The sequence below is a fragment of the Sceloporus occidentalis genome, unplaced genomic scaffold (genome assembly GCF_023333645.1).
Source record: "Sceloporus occidentalis isolate IW3139 unplaced genomic scaffold, rSceOcc1.0.p SCAF_14, whole genome shotgun sequence".
Classification (NCBI taxonomy): domain Eukaryota; kingdom Metazoa; phylum Chordata; class Lepidosauria; order Squamata; family Phrynosomatidae; genus Sceloporus; species Sceloporus occidentalis.
In genome coordinates, this window is record NW_028316994.1 from 12,404,546 (window position 1) to 12,417,949 (window position 13,404).

At 41.3% G+C, this 13,404-nt stretch overlaps 1 protein-coding gene across 1 annotated transcript; it reads right to left on the reverse strand.

Moving 5' to 3' along the window:
* Positions 1 to 3,888: 3,888 nt before the first annotated feature.
* On the reverse strand, positions 3,889 to 12,667 carry LOC149304006 (uncharacterized). Its single transcript, XM_089480395.1, has 6 exons — positions 12,595 to 12,667; positions 10,956 to 10,994; positions 8,585 to 8,875; positions 7,354 to 7,653; positions 6,356 to 6,451; positions 3,889 to 5,118 (listed from the first exon to the last, which is right to left on the reverse strand). Exons 1-5 carry the CDS (start codon positions 12,623 to 12,625, stop codon positions 6,363 to 6,365), a joined length of 750 nt encoding a protein of 249 aa, XP_089336521.1. The 5' UTR covers positions 12,626 to 12,667; the 3' UTR covers positions 3,889 to 5,118; positions 6,356 to 6,362.
* Positions 12,668 to 13,404: the final 737 nt, after the last annotated feature.

Consider the following 13,404-nt stretch of genomic DNA (forward strand, 5'->3'; position numbering starts at 1 on the left):
TAGCTCAGGCCAGAGAAAATTTCTCCTGCTTTCGCTGACTCTGTACCTTCATATCCTTCTTTGGGAAGCAAATGATCTCCTTTTTGCACAGACTGTGGATTGCTGCTGCTGCAGCTGCTACAATTACTGCTTCTTTGCACGTTCAGACTGGACGGTGGAATGAGGTTGAGCAATGGAAGAACAGGGAGTGGCAGGCAGGCAGGCAGACAGGCAGGCTCTAATCCCTCTCTCCTAGTTTCTTTCCTTGATCTCCAAGTTGGAACTTGCTGGCGAAGGAAGACCGCACCCAGATATCTCTAAAACTGGAGGACCACAATTTGAATGCTACTTTCTTCTCTTTCACTTTTCTCTTCTCTTGACTGTACCATACTTGTCATCCTTGGCTTCCTGTCTCATCCTTTCATTCACAGAAAGCATCTACACTGTTTAGAAAGGAAAGAGATGAGACCGCAAGAGGCTGCCTGTAATGGGCTGATAAGTGATACCCCACCAAACCTGCTGGATGAAAACTCACCAGATCCATCCTTCAAAGACGAAAATTGTGCATTGCTCATTAGTGAATGGATAGTCTTCTTAAATTTAGTCAAAGCTTGAGAAAGTTACTTTTCTAAACTACAAGTTACCATTTTGGATCACGTAGAAAACTGAGTAAATTAAATATATAGACAGACTGACAGATAGACAGGCACAATGTTCAGAATCTCCCAGGCATGCAAGAAGCAATTTCTGTGCAGGATGGAGGATTCTGGGGGTTGTGGTTCAAACAAGTCACTTTTGAAGCACTGGGTTTATTCATATTTTTCAACACTTCACAGATGAAAACTGGAACACATGTGGCCAGACAACATCAGAGTGTAGAAAAGGAAATGGTGGCAGAGGGAGAAGGATTACATTTGGTACATACTGACTGCTCTTCTTCTTTTTTAGAGAGCAGAGCAATGACAGTTGGGATATGGAGGGAGCATGATCTCACCAGCCTCTGGGACCCAAGCATGATGGAGGTGATCAGGCTGATTTTCTTATCCCTCAGAGCAACCTTCTGGATGTTGATGTGCATAGCCCTCTGCATATTGTTGAAATGCAACCAGTGGAGTACAAGAAAATTTTGAAGTGCAGACTTTCAGCAAGGCAATCTCTATAGCAACACCTCATGATCTCGAGGGAGGGCTTTCTGTCTTTCCCACCATCATCTCAGGCTCATCTGGTGAGGACATGGGAGAGACACTTCTAGCCGTGGAATCACTGTGTGTGATGGGGTGTGTGGACCGCACTGGGTGTGACCCCAAAGAAGAAGTGACACCTAGTTAGGCCCTGCTCCCCATTCAGTGCAGGAGGGATGATTGTGCACCATTCCCGACTACTCTATGACTGGACTTTCTCCCTGGGGAGGAAGCCTGACAATGAAGCAGCAGAAGGGGGAGTAGTGGCTTTCTTGGTACCTCTCTGCATGCCTCTTTAGCACTTTCATTCTCTTCCCAAGGGAAATGTTGATAAAAACATGACTTTTGTCATGCTGGAAAAATCTGTTTGACAAAAGGCATACTATTGACAACTATCTCCCTTGGGAAGAGAACAGACGTGCTACAATGTAATGCCAGAAATGATACACATTTATCCCTCCTGCACAGAGGGGGGAGGACAGCCCTTACTGCATGAGAAAAGAAAGCAAAAAGAGAGTGGGAGAGTATGCCTCTCCACATGCCGTCGTAGCACTTCTGTTCTCTTTCCAAGGAAGATAGTTGACAATAGCATGCCTTTTGTCAAACAGATTTTTCCTGCATGCTTTTATGACCATTTTCCTTGGGAAGAGAATGAAAGTGCTAAAGAGGCATGCAGAGATATACCAAGAAAGCCAGTACTCTCCCAATCCATTTCACCTTTCTTTTCTCATCTGCTAAGGCTTTTATATTGTAAGCAACTCTGGGTGCCATACTGGGAGAAATTGAGGCAAAAAATTAATGTATCCATCCATCTACTCCATAGAGAGTTCAAATGCCCATGTGGCTTTGTTAATCTAAGACAATGCAAAACAGTAGCTAGTATTCAATATTGCAGTTATGGATTGTTAACCTAGATTATAGCTTTGTAACTGATCTGCATTTAGCAAGACTATATACTCTTATCGTTAATCTTTGTAAATGCCACTACAGCTCACCTTAATAACCCGGCACTGCATTGGATGAACAAGATCCAAGTCAGCTTCTGATCGGAATTCAGGAATGATTACTTTCCACATCATTCCCACCAGCAAGGAAAGCTGTAGCAATCAGAAGCAGAAGTTCTTATTGTAGCCTTACACACTGGTGTGAAAGAGGTGGAAACATCTTTCTTGACACCTGGGAAGAAATTAAATGGCCCTCTTTTGCTTGATTCAACTGCTGGCTCTTAACATGGGTTGGTGTTGGTGAGGTGGGGGTGTTGGGCCAGAAGATGCTACTAAATTATGCAGGATTCTGGCACATGCCGTATATACTTGTGTATAAGTGGACCTCATGTATTAAAGGCAACCAAAAGGGAACCTCCGGTTTATCTCTCACCCTAGCAAAAGCAACAAGCAAAAAGAGGATGGTGAAAGAATAAAAAACTCTACAATAAGTATAATTTGAATATTTGCGCCAATGTTTTAGAAGGTATCTAAAACAAACCTATATCAAACAGAAATAATTTTTATAAAAAATAAATAAAACATGCTTCTTCATTAGACAAATTGTGAGAAGGTCATATATTAGAACTCCTAAAATCAATATTTCCTGAATCCAAAAATATAGCAAAATTTAATCCACCACGATGCAATATATCACAGGCTCCTTAACAATCTTAAATTGGAGAATCTGCATTCCATATACTCCTTAAGGAAGATTTTTTTCAGCTTCAGGGACTCCTGGATGAAACGGATTATCTTGACCCATTTCAAACCAGGTTCCGGGCGGGCTATGGAGTTGAGACTGCCATGGTCGCCTTAGTTGATGATCTCCGTCTGGGCATGGACAGGGGATGCGTGTCCCTGTTAGTGCTTTTGGACATCTCAGCGGCCTTCGATACCATCGACCATGGTATCCTTCTGGATTGCCTGAGAGAGTTAGGTATCGGGGGCTCTGCTTTGCAGTGGTTCCATTCCTACCTCTCGGGCAGATTCCAGATGGTGGAGCTGGGGGACTGTCGTTCGGACAAGAGGGCCCTTACATCTGGGGTCCCTCAGGGAGCGATTTTGTCCCATATGCTATTTAACATTTACATGAAGCCTCTGGGAGAGATCATCCGGAGACATGGGGCGCGGTGTTATCAGTACGCTGATGACACCCAAATAGTCTTCTCTATGTCTCCGACTGATGCAGTAACTAAGGATGGCATCTCTCCTCTTGATACCTTCTTGGAGTCGGTAATGGGCTGGATGAGGGAAAACAGACTCAGCTTGAATCCAGAGAAAACGGAAGTACTGCTGCAGCTGCATTGCAGAAATAATGCAGTTTGACACTGCTTTAACTGCCATGGGCTCAATGGTATAGAATCCAGTGTAAGGAACTATATACATTGGGAATTAATTCAGTGTGTTACAAGAATTCATTCTGAGTAAATGGTATCTGCTCATGTTTTCTCAATGCTTTGTGGCAGTCTGGGGTATATTTCACCTTAGTGAATATAAAGAATTCTTCCAAATGTTTCATACTTGACACACCAAAACGTCTCTTGAGAAAATGGTCAACCCCATGAAGGCTTTTCACAATTTTGGGGAAAACTTTAGCCAACCTTGGCTTGTGGAAGGCTATATAATTTTTCAGTGGACACCGAGGACACAACTATGAAACCCAGCCAAAAAGGAAGGTTTCAAGAGGTCTCTCATGACATACAGGAATGTGCCTTCCCTGATAAACATATGTGTGATTTCAGAATGCAAAATGAATTTATTAGTACATAAAAATATAAACAACACAAACATGTAAGCAATACATTTCAAATTCAAAAAAATGTGAAAGAGTGGGATTTTTTGAGAGTATCTGAATTTTTGTTTCATGCCAAAGCTTGAAAGCAAATCTGAATTGAAATCAATCTGGTATTTAAAGCTGTGCACACATATTTCATCCATTTGTGGGCTGAAAAATTGTGGTCATTCCACTCACTTTCTCCATGGGAGGACAAATTCAGGGCCAGGATGGGACACATCATTTTGTGTCCTCCACAAAACCACAGAGGTCTCGTTTTTTCAATGCGCTGTGGGTGACTAATAGTGAGGAAGTGGTGAACACCACAGAAAATGGTGGTGAATATTTGGGGAACATCCAATAAAGTCCCCCTTTATTTGTAGGATGTGTTGGAGGAATACAAAAAAGCGGGGAAACAGTTTATCTCTCAAGGAAAATGTATTTACAAAATTTCAGCCTTGTTCTAGTAGTAATCATTTACTTAAAAATGATTTTGTATGCTAGATTTGTGAAATATATTTATAAAATGAAAAATTTGGGGTGGAGAAGCAGGAAGGTGAAACAGACCAGGAGTAAAAAAAGAGAAGATCATGTTGAAAGGAAAACATGTTCATTTTAATAACATCTTGTGAGAAGAGGTGGAAGCTTAGTGGAAATTTTAAGATGTTACTTCTTTTGGACAACAGGTTCAGAAATCATTCATCAAGCATGGCCAGCAAGTTACTGTACTAGTTAGTGGACTTTGAGAGCTGTAATCCACAAAGGACCCCCCCCCCAAACTCTGGATCTTACCGTTATTTTTCTCAGAGATGATCAAATGATTATTTTATCAACTTGCTATTCATTTTCATTAAAAATAGAATGGCCAGTTGATAGATTCATGAGACAAGTGAATCATTAGTTTCCCATACCACTGAGGTTAATATTGCACTAAAAAGGGATTTTTCTTTGTTGCAACAACTGTTAAAAAGTCTCTAAATGTGACATAATCAGAACAATCTCAATTGAAAACCCAGATTCTCCGGAAAGCTGGGTCTTTGTCTTGTGGGTGATAGGCTTCCTGTTTCCTCCCCCATCAAGTGGTTTAAGATAAAGGCTGGGTTTTCCAGTGAATGAATTCAAGAGGTTGTACTTCAGTTGATAAAGAAGCTGCCAGGGTAGACCACAATGAGGTCTTTCAGTTATCGGATGAGGAAATCTGAAAATGAATTTTAAAAAGAGCAACAGAAAAAAGAATTAAAGACCCCTTTCATTCCGCCTCCATCATGTCTCCAGGGGATGTGCAATATACTTAGTTGTCTCTGTGCAACCCAACTTTGATGACTTTGAATTTGTGGACATATTCTAATTCAGCTGTTTCTCTTTACAGTCTTACGTTGTAGGAAGACTGAAGTATTTTGTAGGAAGACTGAGGTCTCATTAAGTCTCAAAGATGTTAAACGATACCTTTTTATACAAATTTACATAACTAAATAACCTCTCCTGGCCTGTCTGCCCCTAAACATGATGGAAACTTCATTCGTCCATGCTCTGATACCAGCAGAATGGACCTCCTTTTCTGCATGTAGCCAGTGCCTAGTAAAATAGGTTGGGTGTGTGTGTGTCACAGTTGTGACTAAATAGCAATCATGAATATGGCATGGTATCCATAACTGGCAGTCCAGAATCCCTTTGTATGTGGATCCAAGCCCCAACAGCTCCAGGAGCTAGAGCTAGAGGTTAACTATTTCTTTTTAAGGGTCAGGGAGTAAGAGATGGCCACATTTTTTCCTCTCAATAAAGTTTACTGCCAGTCAGAGAAGGACCCCGCCTGGCTATGATTCTGTAGAAGGGAAGAGGTTGTGATAGGCAGGGAAAATCTAATGACCTTTATAGATCTTGGACATTTCTCATTTTGGGTGGATGTCATTCATTTTAAGTTACTGCATTGATTCATTTTAAGTGACTGCTAAGCATCTGTGGACTGAAGGAAAATTTAATAGAGAAGGGGACAGCATTCTTATTTGAGAGGGACAATGCCTTCATTTCCTCTTTGCCTTTCAGTCATATAACCCACAGCAGATAATAATAATAATAATAATAATAATAATAATAATTTCTCACCTCTCCCTGTGGATTGAAGTGGGATTACAATCTGATAAAATACACACAATAGTACAATAGATAAGAGTGAAGGCATTGCATATCTAGATGTTTGGAAGCTCAATGGAAGTTTCCAGACAGTATTGTGTATTTGATAGGAATCTAGTCTAGATATTACTAAGGCATTATGTACTGCTGCCAGGTTCATGATGACAATACCACTTCAACGTATTCCTCATCCACAAAAAATGTCCTCAGGCCATGCCTGAGTCATTGTACTCTTCTTAAGGTGTGAAACAAAGGAAATCCCCAAATCTCCTGGGAAGACAGCTTCTACAGGAAATGACATTTACCTGTGGCTCAGCAAAAGAAATGGGAGATAAAGAAGATAAGACCATTGATGGTGATGAAAGAGCCTCCAACAGCCAACATCCGTTCCCATCCAACATCTAAATAGGAAGATATAGTATAATGAACCATTGCTACATCGATAAGTAGTTCAGAGTATTCTTCCTGATTAGCAGATAAGACTTGCCAATTCTGGTTTGGCAAACACAATGCTTATTAGTAATCTCAATTTCTAAAGTCTCCTTTGGTGAGATTCGCCTCCCTTATCATACCCATATCTTACAGCCACCTGTGAGCTAGATTATCTTGAGAGACAGCCTTTCTCCCCTCTCACTTGACACACTCATACATGCACACATGTATTTTTCTGTTGCAGAAAGACTTGCTGCAAGGTTAAAAAGATAGACATTCACCATGTATCATTCAGTGGCTTTAGCTATACTTGAAAGCATTTTTATAGTTGCTAATACAGTCAGTTTGTATCAATCTATATTAATAGACATTATTATCATACACTTCCTCCTTTGTTTCTTTCTCCTTTTTTCTTTGTTTTTGCTTTGCAGCCATATGTTAGAAAGCTAATAACTTTTTAACAGGAACAATAGAATCTAAGAGTGTATGTACACTGTAGAAATAATGCCTATTAACACCTCTTCAATTGCCATTGCTTCATCCTACAGAATATTGGGATTTGCAGTTTTCTGAAGCCCCAGCACTCTTTGGCAAAGGAGGTTAAAGACTTTGTAAAACTATAAATTCCAGGATTCCATAGGATGGAGCTACAGAACATCTGGCCATCTATTCCAGTCTCCCGCTCTGCCAAAACCCACAACCAAAGCACTCCTTAAATATGGACATCCAACAAACTGTGTTTAAAGACTTTCAAAGAAAAAAAGTCCACCACCCTCCGAGGCAGCATAAGCCAATCGTGAACAGCTCTTACAGTGAAGAAGTTGTTCCTAATGTTTAGGAAGGAGATTGTTAGAAACAACCCAGAACTTACTTAGCGGTACTACAATGGAAACACGATTACTCCTGTGGGAAACTACTTTCCGACTAGAAAGTTGTTGTACGTAAGCACACTCGAAGATCCCCATGTGTTTTGGTTCCGTGATGTTCATGCTGTACATGTGGGTAGTACCGTTGACAGCCATAGATTGGATAGACATCCTGTCACCAAAGTACTCGAATTCCTTGATGCCCTTTGTATCAGATGGAACCGTACATTGTAGGCCAACCAGGTCTCCCAGATTGTACTTGGAGAGTTTGGGCTTCAGAATGAGAGAGGGAGCTGCAGGAGCCTCTGGGGGTTGGAGGAAGGAAAATAAATGTCCATCATTGGAATTTGCATAGAGGCACCAACTGGCTTCACTCTGCCATCCTATATGGAGTTTATCACACAGGGGAAAATTTGGACTTTAAACAGGGATTAACCCAAGAAAATCATGCAATTGACATTAAAATGCAGTTAAAATGAGATTAACACAAGAGCCATTATCCTGTGAATAACAAAGGAATAACCAGGGAACAAACAGCAAAATGTCATTCACTGGAAAATCCTGTGAATGATTTGCTGCTGTTTCTTGCCTTGTTATTCATGGATTAGTGGCACTTTAATCACATTTCACCTCGAAGTAGTGTGAAAACAATTAGCGCAATTACATGATAATAATGGATTATTCATGGGATAATATTACTTTGAACATGATATCATGTGAAAACCATTAGCGCAATTGCATGATAATGATGGGTTAATCACCATTTATACTTCCAATTGTCCCCTGTGGACAATTGGAAGTATAAACTCCAAGTGTGGGATGGTGGCCAGAGTTATAAGGTTCAGGTAAAGCAGGGAGTAGCATGGTGTAGTGGTCTGAGCATTGGATTAGGACTCTGGAGATCAGGATTTGATACTCCACTTAGGCATGAAAACCCACTGGGTGACCTTGGCCAAGTCACACTCTCCCAGCCCCAGAAACCACTGTTATAGGTCTGCCTTAGGGTCGCCATAAGTCCCTTCCTGACACTATGGGGTTCCAACTCAGCCTGAACCAGCATGGTTTATGGCCAGTGATAATGGGAGGTGTAGTCCAACGACACCCAGAGGGCTACAGATGTTCCCACCCTTGGCATTTAACATGTAGTGAGAAAGGGAAGAATGCTCCAAATAGGCCCTTGCTTAGGCTTCTGTGTGATAGCATGGGCCACCAATAACCCAGGAAAGACAAACCTACTTGTCACATATAGGAAGATGCTGCCACTTTGTGCAGATATGGTCATTGTCTCATTTTTCTCCATCCAGTAGTCACAGGTGTAATTTCCAGTGCTGTTCAATTGAACCTTGAAAGTCATCTTGGCCTTTTGATAAGGGTCAGGAGCCTTGAGGATCTCTTTTCCATCCTGATTGAGGAACCTGTACCCTTCCACTGTCCTGTTTTGAAAAGCTGAACACTCGAATGTAACTTTTTCGCCTTCAAAATATTCAGGAAATTGGGGCAGGACAGTGAGTCTGGGAGGATGCAGAGCTTCAGAATGGAAGGCAAGAGGGTTGTGATAAAAAGCAAGGAAAGAATGACCTCACATCCAGGTTTGGTACAAGTTCAACATCAAAATAATGTCATAACACTGAAAAATCAGAGCAACTGAGCATACTGGAAAGTCAGAACCATTCTAGATGTTGTGGTGAAATGAAGTGGAAGACTTGTGCTCAACATTCAGATTATTTGAAGGTTGGCATTCTCCCTTACAAACCTGCCTATGGTTTGAGATCTTTTCAGGTGTCCATTCCCTCTGTTCCATCACCCTCACAGGTACACATGGTGGAAACATGGGAGAGGGCCTTCTCCACAAGTGCTCCAAGGTTATGGAACTCCCTACTATTTTTCCACAGATAGGTGAAGACTTTCTTGCTCCAACGGGTCTTTGAGACCTGGTCTTTTAGGGGGGAAACAGGCCATGTATAACATGCTAGATTTTTTATTTGCTGTTGTAGCTCCTTTTTAAAAAGATTTATGTTTTTAACTTATTTTAATTGTTTGATAATTGAATTACCTTTTAACTTTTGTACACTGTGGATTTTAAGGTATTTTAGTTTAAACTGTTTTAAGCCACCTTGAGTCCCAAACTGGGGAAAAGCTAGTATGTTGTTGTTGTTGTTGTTGATGATGATGATTTGGTGTTACCCAGTTCAGTAACTCATGGTGTCACCACCAGGCTACCTGGCACATTACTCAACTGCCTTCCTCTGCCAACCAGACTACCTCTGTTGTGATTGCCTGTTGTCTTGACCCTTGCTTGGACTCTTGACTATTCTTTTGAATTATCCTTTGGATTGCTTTCCTGGACTGAATATTGTCTCATGAATAATCGGACTAGACGACTTCTGCTTTTCTGCTGATACCTTGATGAGCTTGAATTCTTTCTCCCACTATCTGATTAAGACCTTCACAAGATGCTGAGGTTCATGCTGTTAGTCTTGTTAGCTTTCCAAGAGCAAAACAGGACATTTCCAACCAGCAGTTGCTGGTGGTTGTGTGGGCTGCCACTGCTGCATTGCAGTCTTTTCTCCTCTTGCCCAGAAGCCCTGTCAGACATGGAAGTAGCTGCCAGGTGGCAACAGCAGACTACCACCACAACCAGCTGTACCTGATGGATGACAGAGGGGAAGGGGCAGGGGCGTTTCATAAGAGACTGTCCCATCAGGTGTTCACCCCCCTCTGAGGACCCAATGTGGTCCACATCACTTCTGCACCCCTGGGGATACATTTTTATTCATTAAATATCTACCCTCACTTTCCCTTTAAAAATAGAATTTAATTGGAATAGCAATTACACTGAAATGCAATGAGATAAACAGGCACCACAATTTAAGGGAAGCCAGGGGTATAGGTTACAAGATTGGCTTTCACATCAGCTTCACCTACAGATCAGGCAGAGATGAGGACTGAAAACCATCCTTACTGTCTACATTACTTAACTTTATGTATACATAGTTATGTAGCACTATGAGACACTGAGAAATCCTTTTAATGAATTGTGAAGATGTGTATTCTGACACAGACAAGGGTGTCTGATGCACATTGCTGTTTGATGAGCATTGGTGCCTGCTGTGCATTGGTCCTGTTGTGCAATGATCATTTTGCCAGCACAGCTACATAACAGCCCTCTACCCGGATTCCAAAACTACCCAATTTTAGTTCCCACATTCCTAAGTCTCCTACAAAGATGTAACTTCCATACAGGAATCTGTCTGGGACTGAATGAGAAAGGACTAGAATTTAGATGGCTGATATGCAGAAGGTCTTAGCATCATACCCTGGCCTCTCCAGTTCAGCCCCTGGAAGGTCCAGGTAGTAAAAGAAGGCAAAGACTATTTGCCTGAGGAACTAAAAACAGTCAAAGTGGGCAACAGGAGTTGGGGTAAAATTTCAAATAGCAGAACCTAATGCAAGGTGGCTTCCTATGGTCTCCAAAGTGTAATTAGGTCTGAGCTTCTAAGCCTCTGTGGCTGAACAAAACGAGACAAAGTTCTTCCTCAAAGATGACATCAGTTCTCCAAATGTAACCAACAATGGCAAAAAGAACAATGGGAAGTAGTCTGATTACCTGCAGATGGTGCTTGGCAGACCGCAGTGTGCAGCAGAACTGGAAGGGAGAAATTGGAAGGGGAAGAGTTGGTTAACTAAGGCTACCAGCTTAAACAGCAGGGGAGGCTTTCCTACAGCATCTCCAATCATCCTTCATATCTGGCTATGGTGGTAAGGGCTGATGGAAGCTGCAGTCCAACTAGCTCTCAAAAAACACAAGTGGTCTACCTCTGCTTCAAGTGACTCGGGGTGTTTTCAGAGGGCCAGATCCTAGCACTGTTCAACTGATCAGTCTTTTTCTCCTTAGTAGTTACATTATTGTATTTTTATCCCGGTGGTTTTGATGGTAACAAAAATCTCAGACAATGCAGAGAGAAAACCACAGGAATGTTTCACATAGGATATAATGAAATCTACAGGCCCCCGCATCACATTCAGTGTTGGAGGAAAAGCCATTGATCATTAAAAGTCTAACTTGGAAACACACTTGATTTGTTTGTAATTGTGAGTTGTACTTCTCCTAAACCAGACTGTTTGGCTGCAGTTGCATTGATGCCCTTAGACTAAGATTGGGGAGATATTATCCCTCAAGGTGTTTTGAAGAGCTCCCAGAAGCCTCTCAGTCTTACCAATGGTGAAGGATTATGTGAGTTACAGACCACAGTGATAGGAGGCTTTCCCATTCCAGTTTTTCATCATGGCTTGGAACAATTTCTAACTGAAGTAAGACCTAACCCTTCTGAGAAGTTCATAATTGGAAGCTCTCTCTGGAGCATCAGTTAGGAGCCAAGAGCCAAGACCCTATTTGTCAGTGTAACCACACGGTGCTATGATGATCAGGATGGACAAAAGCCATTCCTTTCTGGAGATAAAGCTGCCCTGCCATCTCTTGAGCAACTTGGGAAACATCAGGGCACTGTTATCTCCTGACTGTGACTGCCATCCCCTCCAACAGCAGCTATATTCTGGTCAAAGAAGTGATTTACACCTATGTAAGTGACCTTTATAGCAACATAAGTAGTAATAGATTTCCAAGCAATAACAGCAAAGTAGAGAGCCATCCATCTAATTCACCATGACTATGCCTATAAGTACTTTTATTCTTATGTTGCTAAATATAAGCACAATGAAGTTTTTGGTGTTGTTAACACCTTCACCATTTCCATCTCCACCAACAACATCATCTAATTAATGTCTACACCACTTACCACATCTAAGGACATTCCAGTGTCTTTTAGCAAGCATTTTCTTTCCTTTATACAAATATATTTTATTAGTTTAAAAACAAAAACAAAACAACAAACAATTGTACAAACAAACAAAAGGTATTATCATTACAGTGTTGGACTGTAAATACATCATTACTAATGCTTTAGTATGCATTTTCATATTAACTAAAACTTAATAGAAATAATTGGGATGAGTGTGTTAGAAAGAAGACACTAGAGCAGTGATTCCCATACTCTGGTCTTCCAGATGTTTTGGACTTCAGCTCCCAGAATTCCTGACAGTTGGTCAAGCTGACTGGGGCTTCTGGGTGATGAAATCCAAAACAGCTGGAGGACCAAAGTTTGGGAACCACTGCTCTTGATAATAGTTTTCTTTATATATTTGGAGCTGAGGAGCATAAGAGGAATTTTGAGGACGCATCAACATACCTAGCATAGGAAGTAGAAGATTAATGTCCATTTTAAGATTTGGGATTTCTCTCCAGCTACAGCTCTTCAGAAACAATCCTTTGGTTCTTGCAGTGATAAAGGCAGTGTTTCTCTCCAAAGCAGACTGTAAGTAGTATCTCTTAGATGGCATCAAAGCATAATCACGGAAGTACAGATTTGCACAATCACACTGGTGGGAAATGCTACCCAGCAAGGGAAGTCAACCACAGATCCAATGATGCACCACAGTGCTTGAAACAGAAAGTGTCAGTATGAGAACCAATCTGTAAGAGTCAGCAGATGGTCTAAGTTGCCAACCACTTTTCATCAAATTCCTGTTTTGCTGTTATGTTCATTACACAATCCCTCAAACCTCCCCACTTTTGGTTAGCCAGACTTGGGTCTAAACTGCACTGCAGAGATAATGCACTATTGCTTCTCTCAATCTAGACACTACACTCCTATTAATGCAGCCTAGAACCACACTGGTTTTTTAAGATACCACATCACATTGCTGACTCATGTTCAGCTTGTGTTCTGCTAAAACTTCTAGAAATGTCTTTCATTTTTTTTCTGTGTAAGAACTGTAGTACTCTTCATTTCTCTCTGTTGCAATTCATTTTGTTAGTTTGGGCTCAGCTTTCTAATTTGATTGGGTCTTTTTGAATTCTGACCCTCTCCTCTAGGTTATCAGCTACACCTCTTAGTTTGGTGTAATCTGCACATTTCCATCTCCTGTGTCCCATTTGCCACATAATCTGTGCATGTGGAAATTCCATGTATTATTCCTATGCTTGGCTCTCCAGTTCC

Bases quoted from the DNA above. Each gene is read 5' to 3' on its own strand.
- LOC149304006 (XM_089480395.1), bottom strand. From the start codon at position 12,625: ATGGACATTAATCTTCTACTTCCTATGCTAG. The intron at 10,995-12,594 runs GTATGTTGATGC...TCTCCCTTCCAG, and splicing joins TCTTCTACTTCCTATGCTAG to TTCTGCTGCACACTGCGGTC. The intron at 8,876-10,955 runs GTAATCAGACTA...TCCATTCTGAAG, and splicing joins CTGCCAAGCACCATCTGCAG to CTCTGCATCCTCCCAGACTC.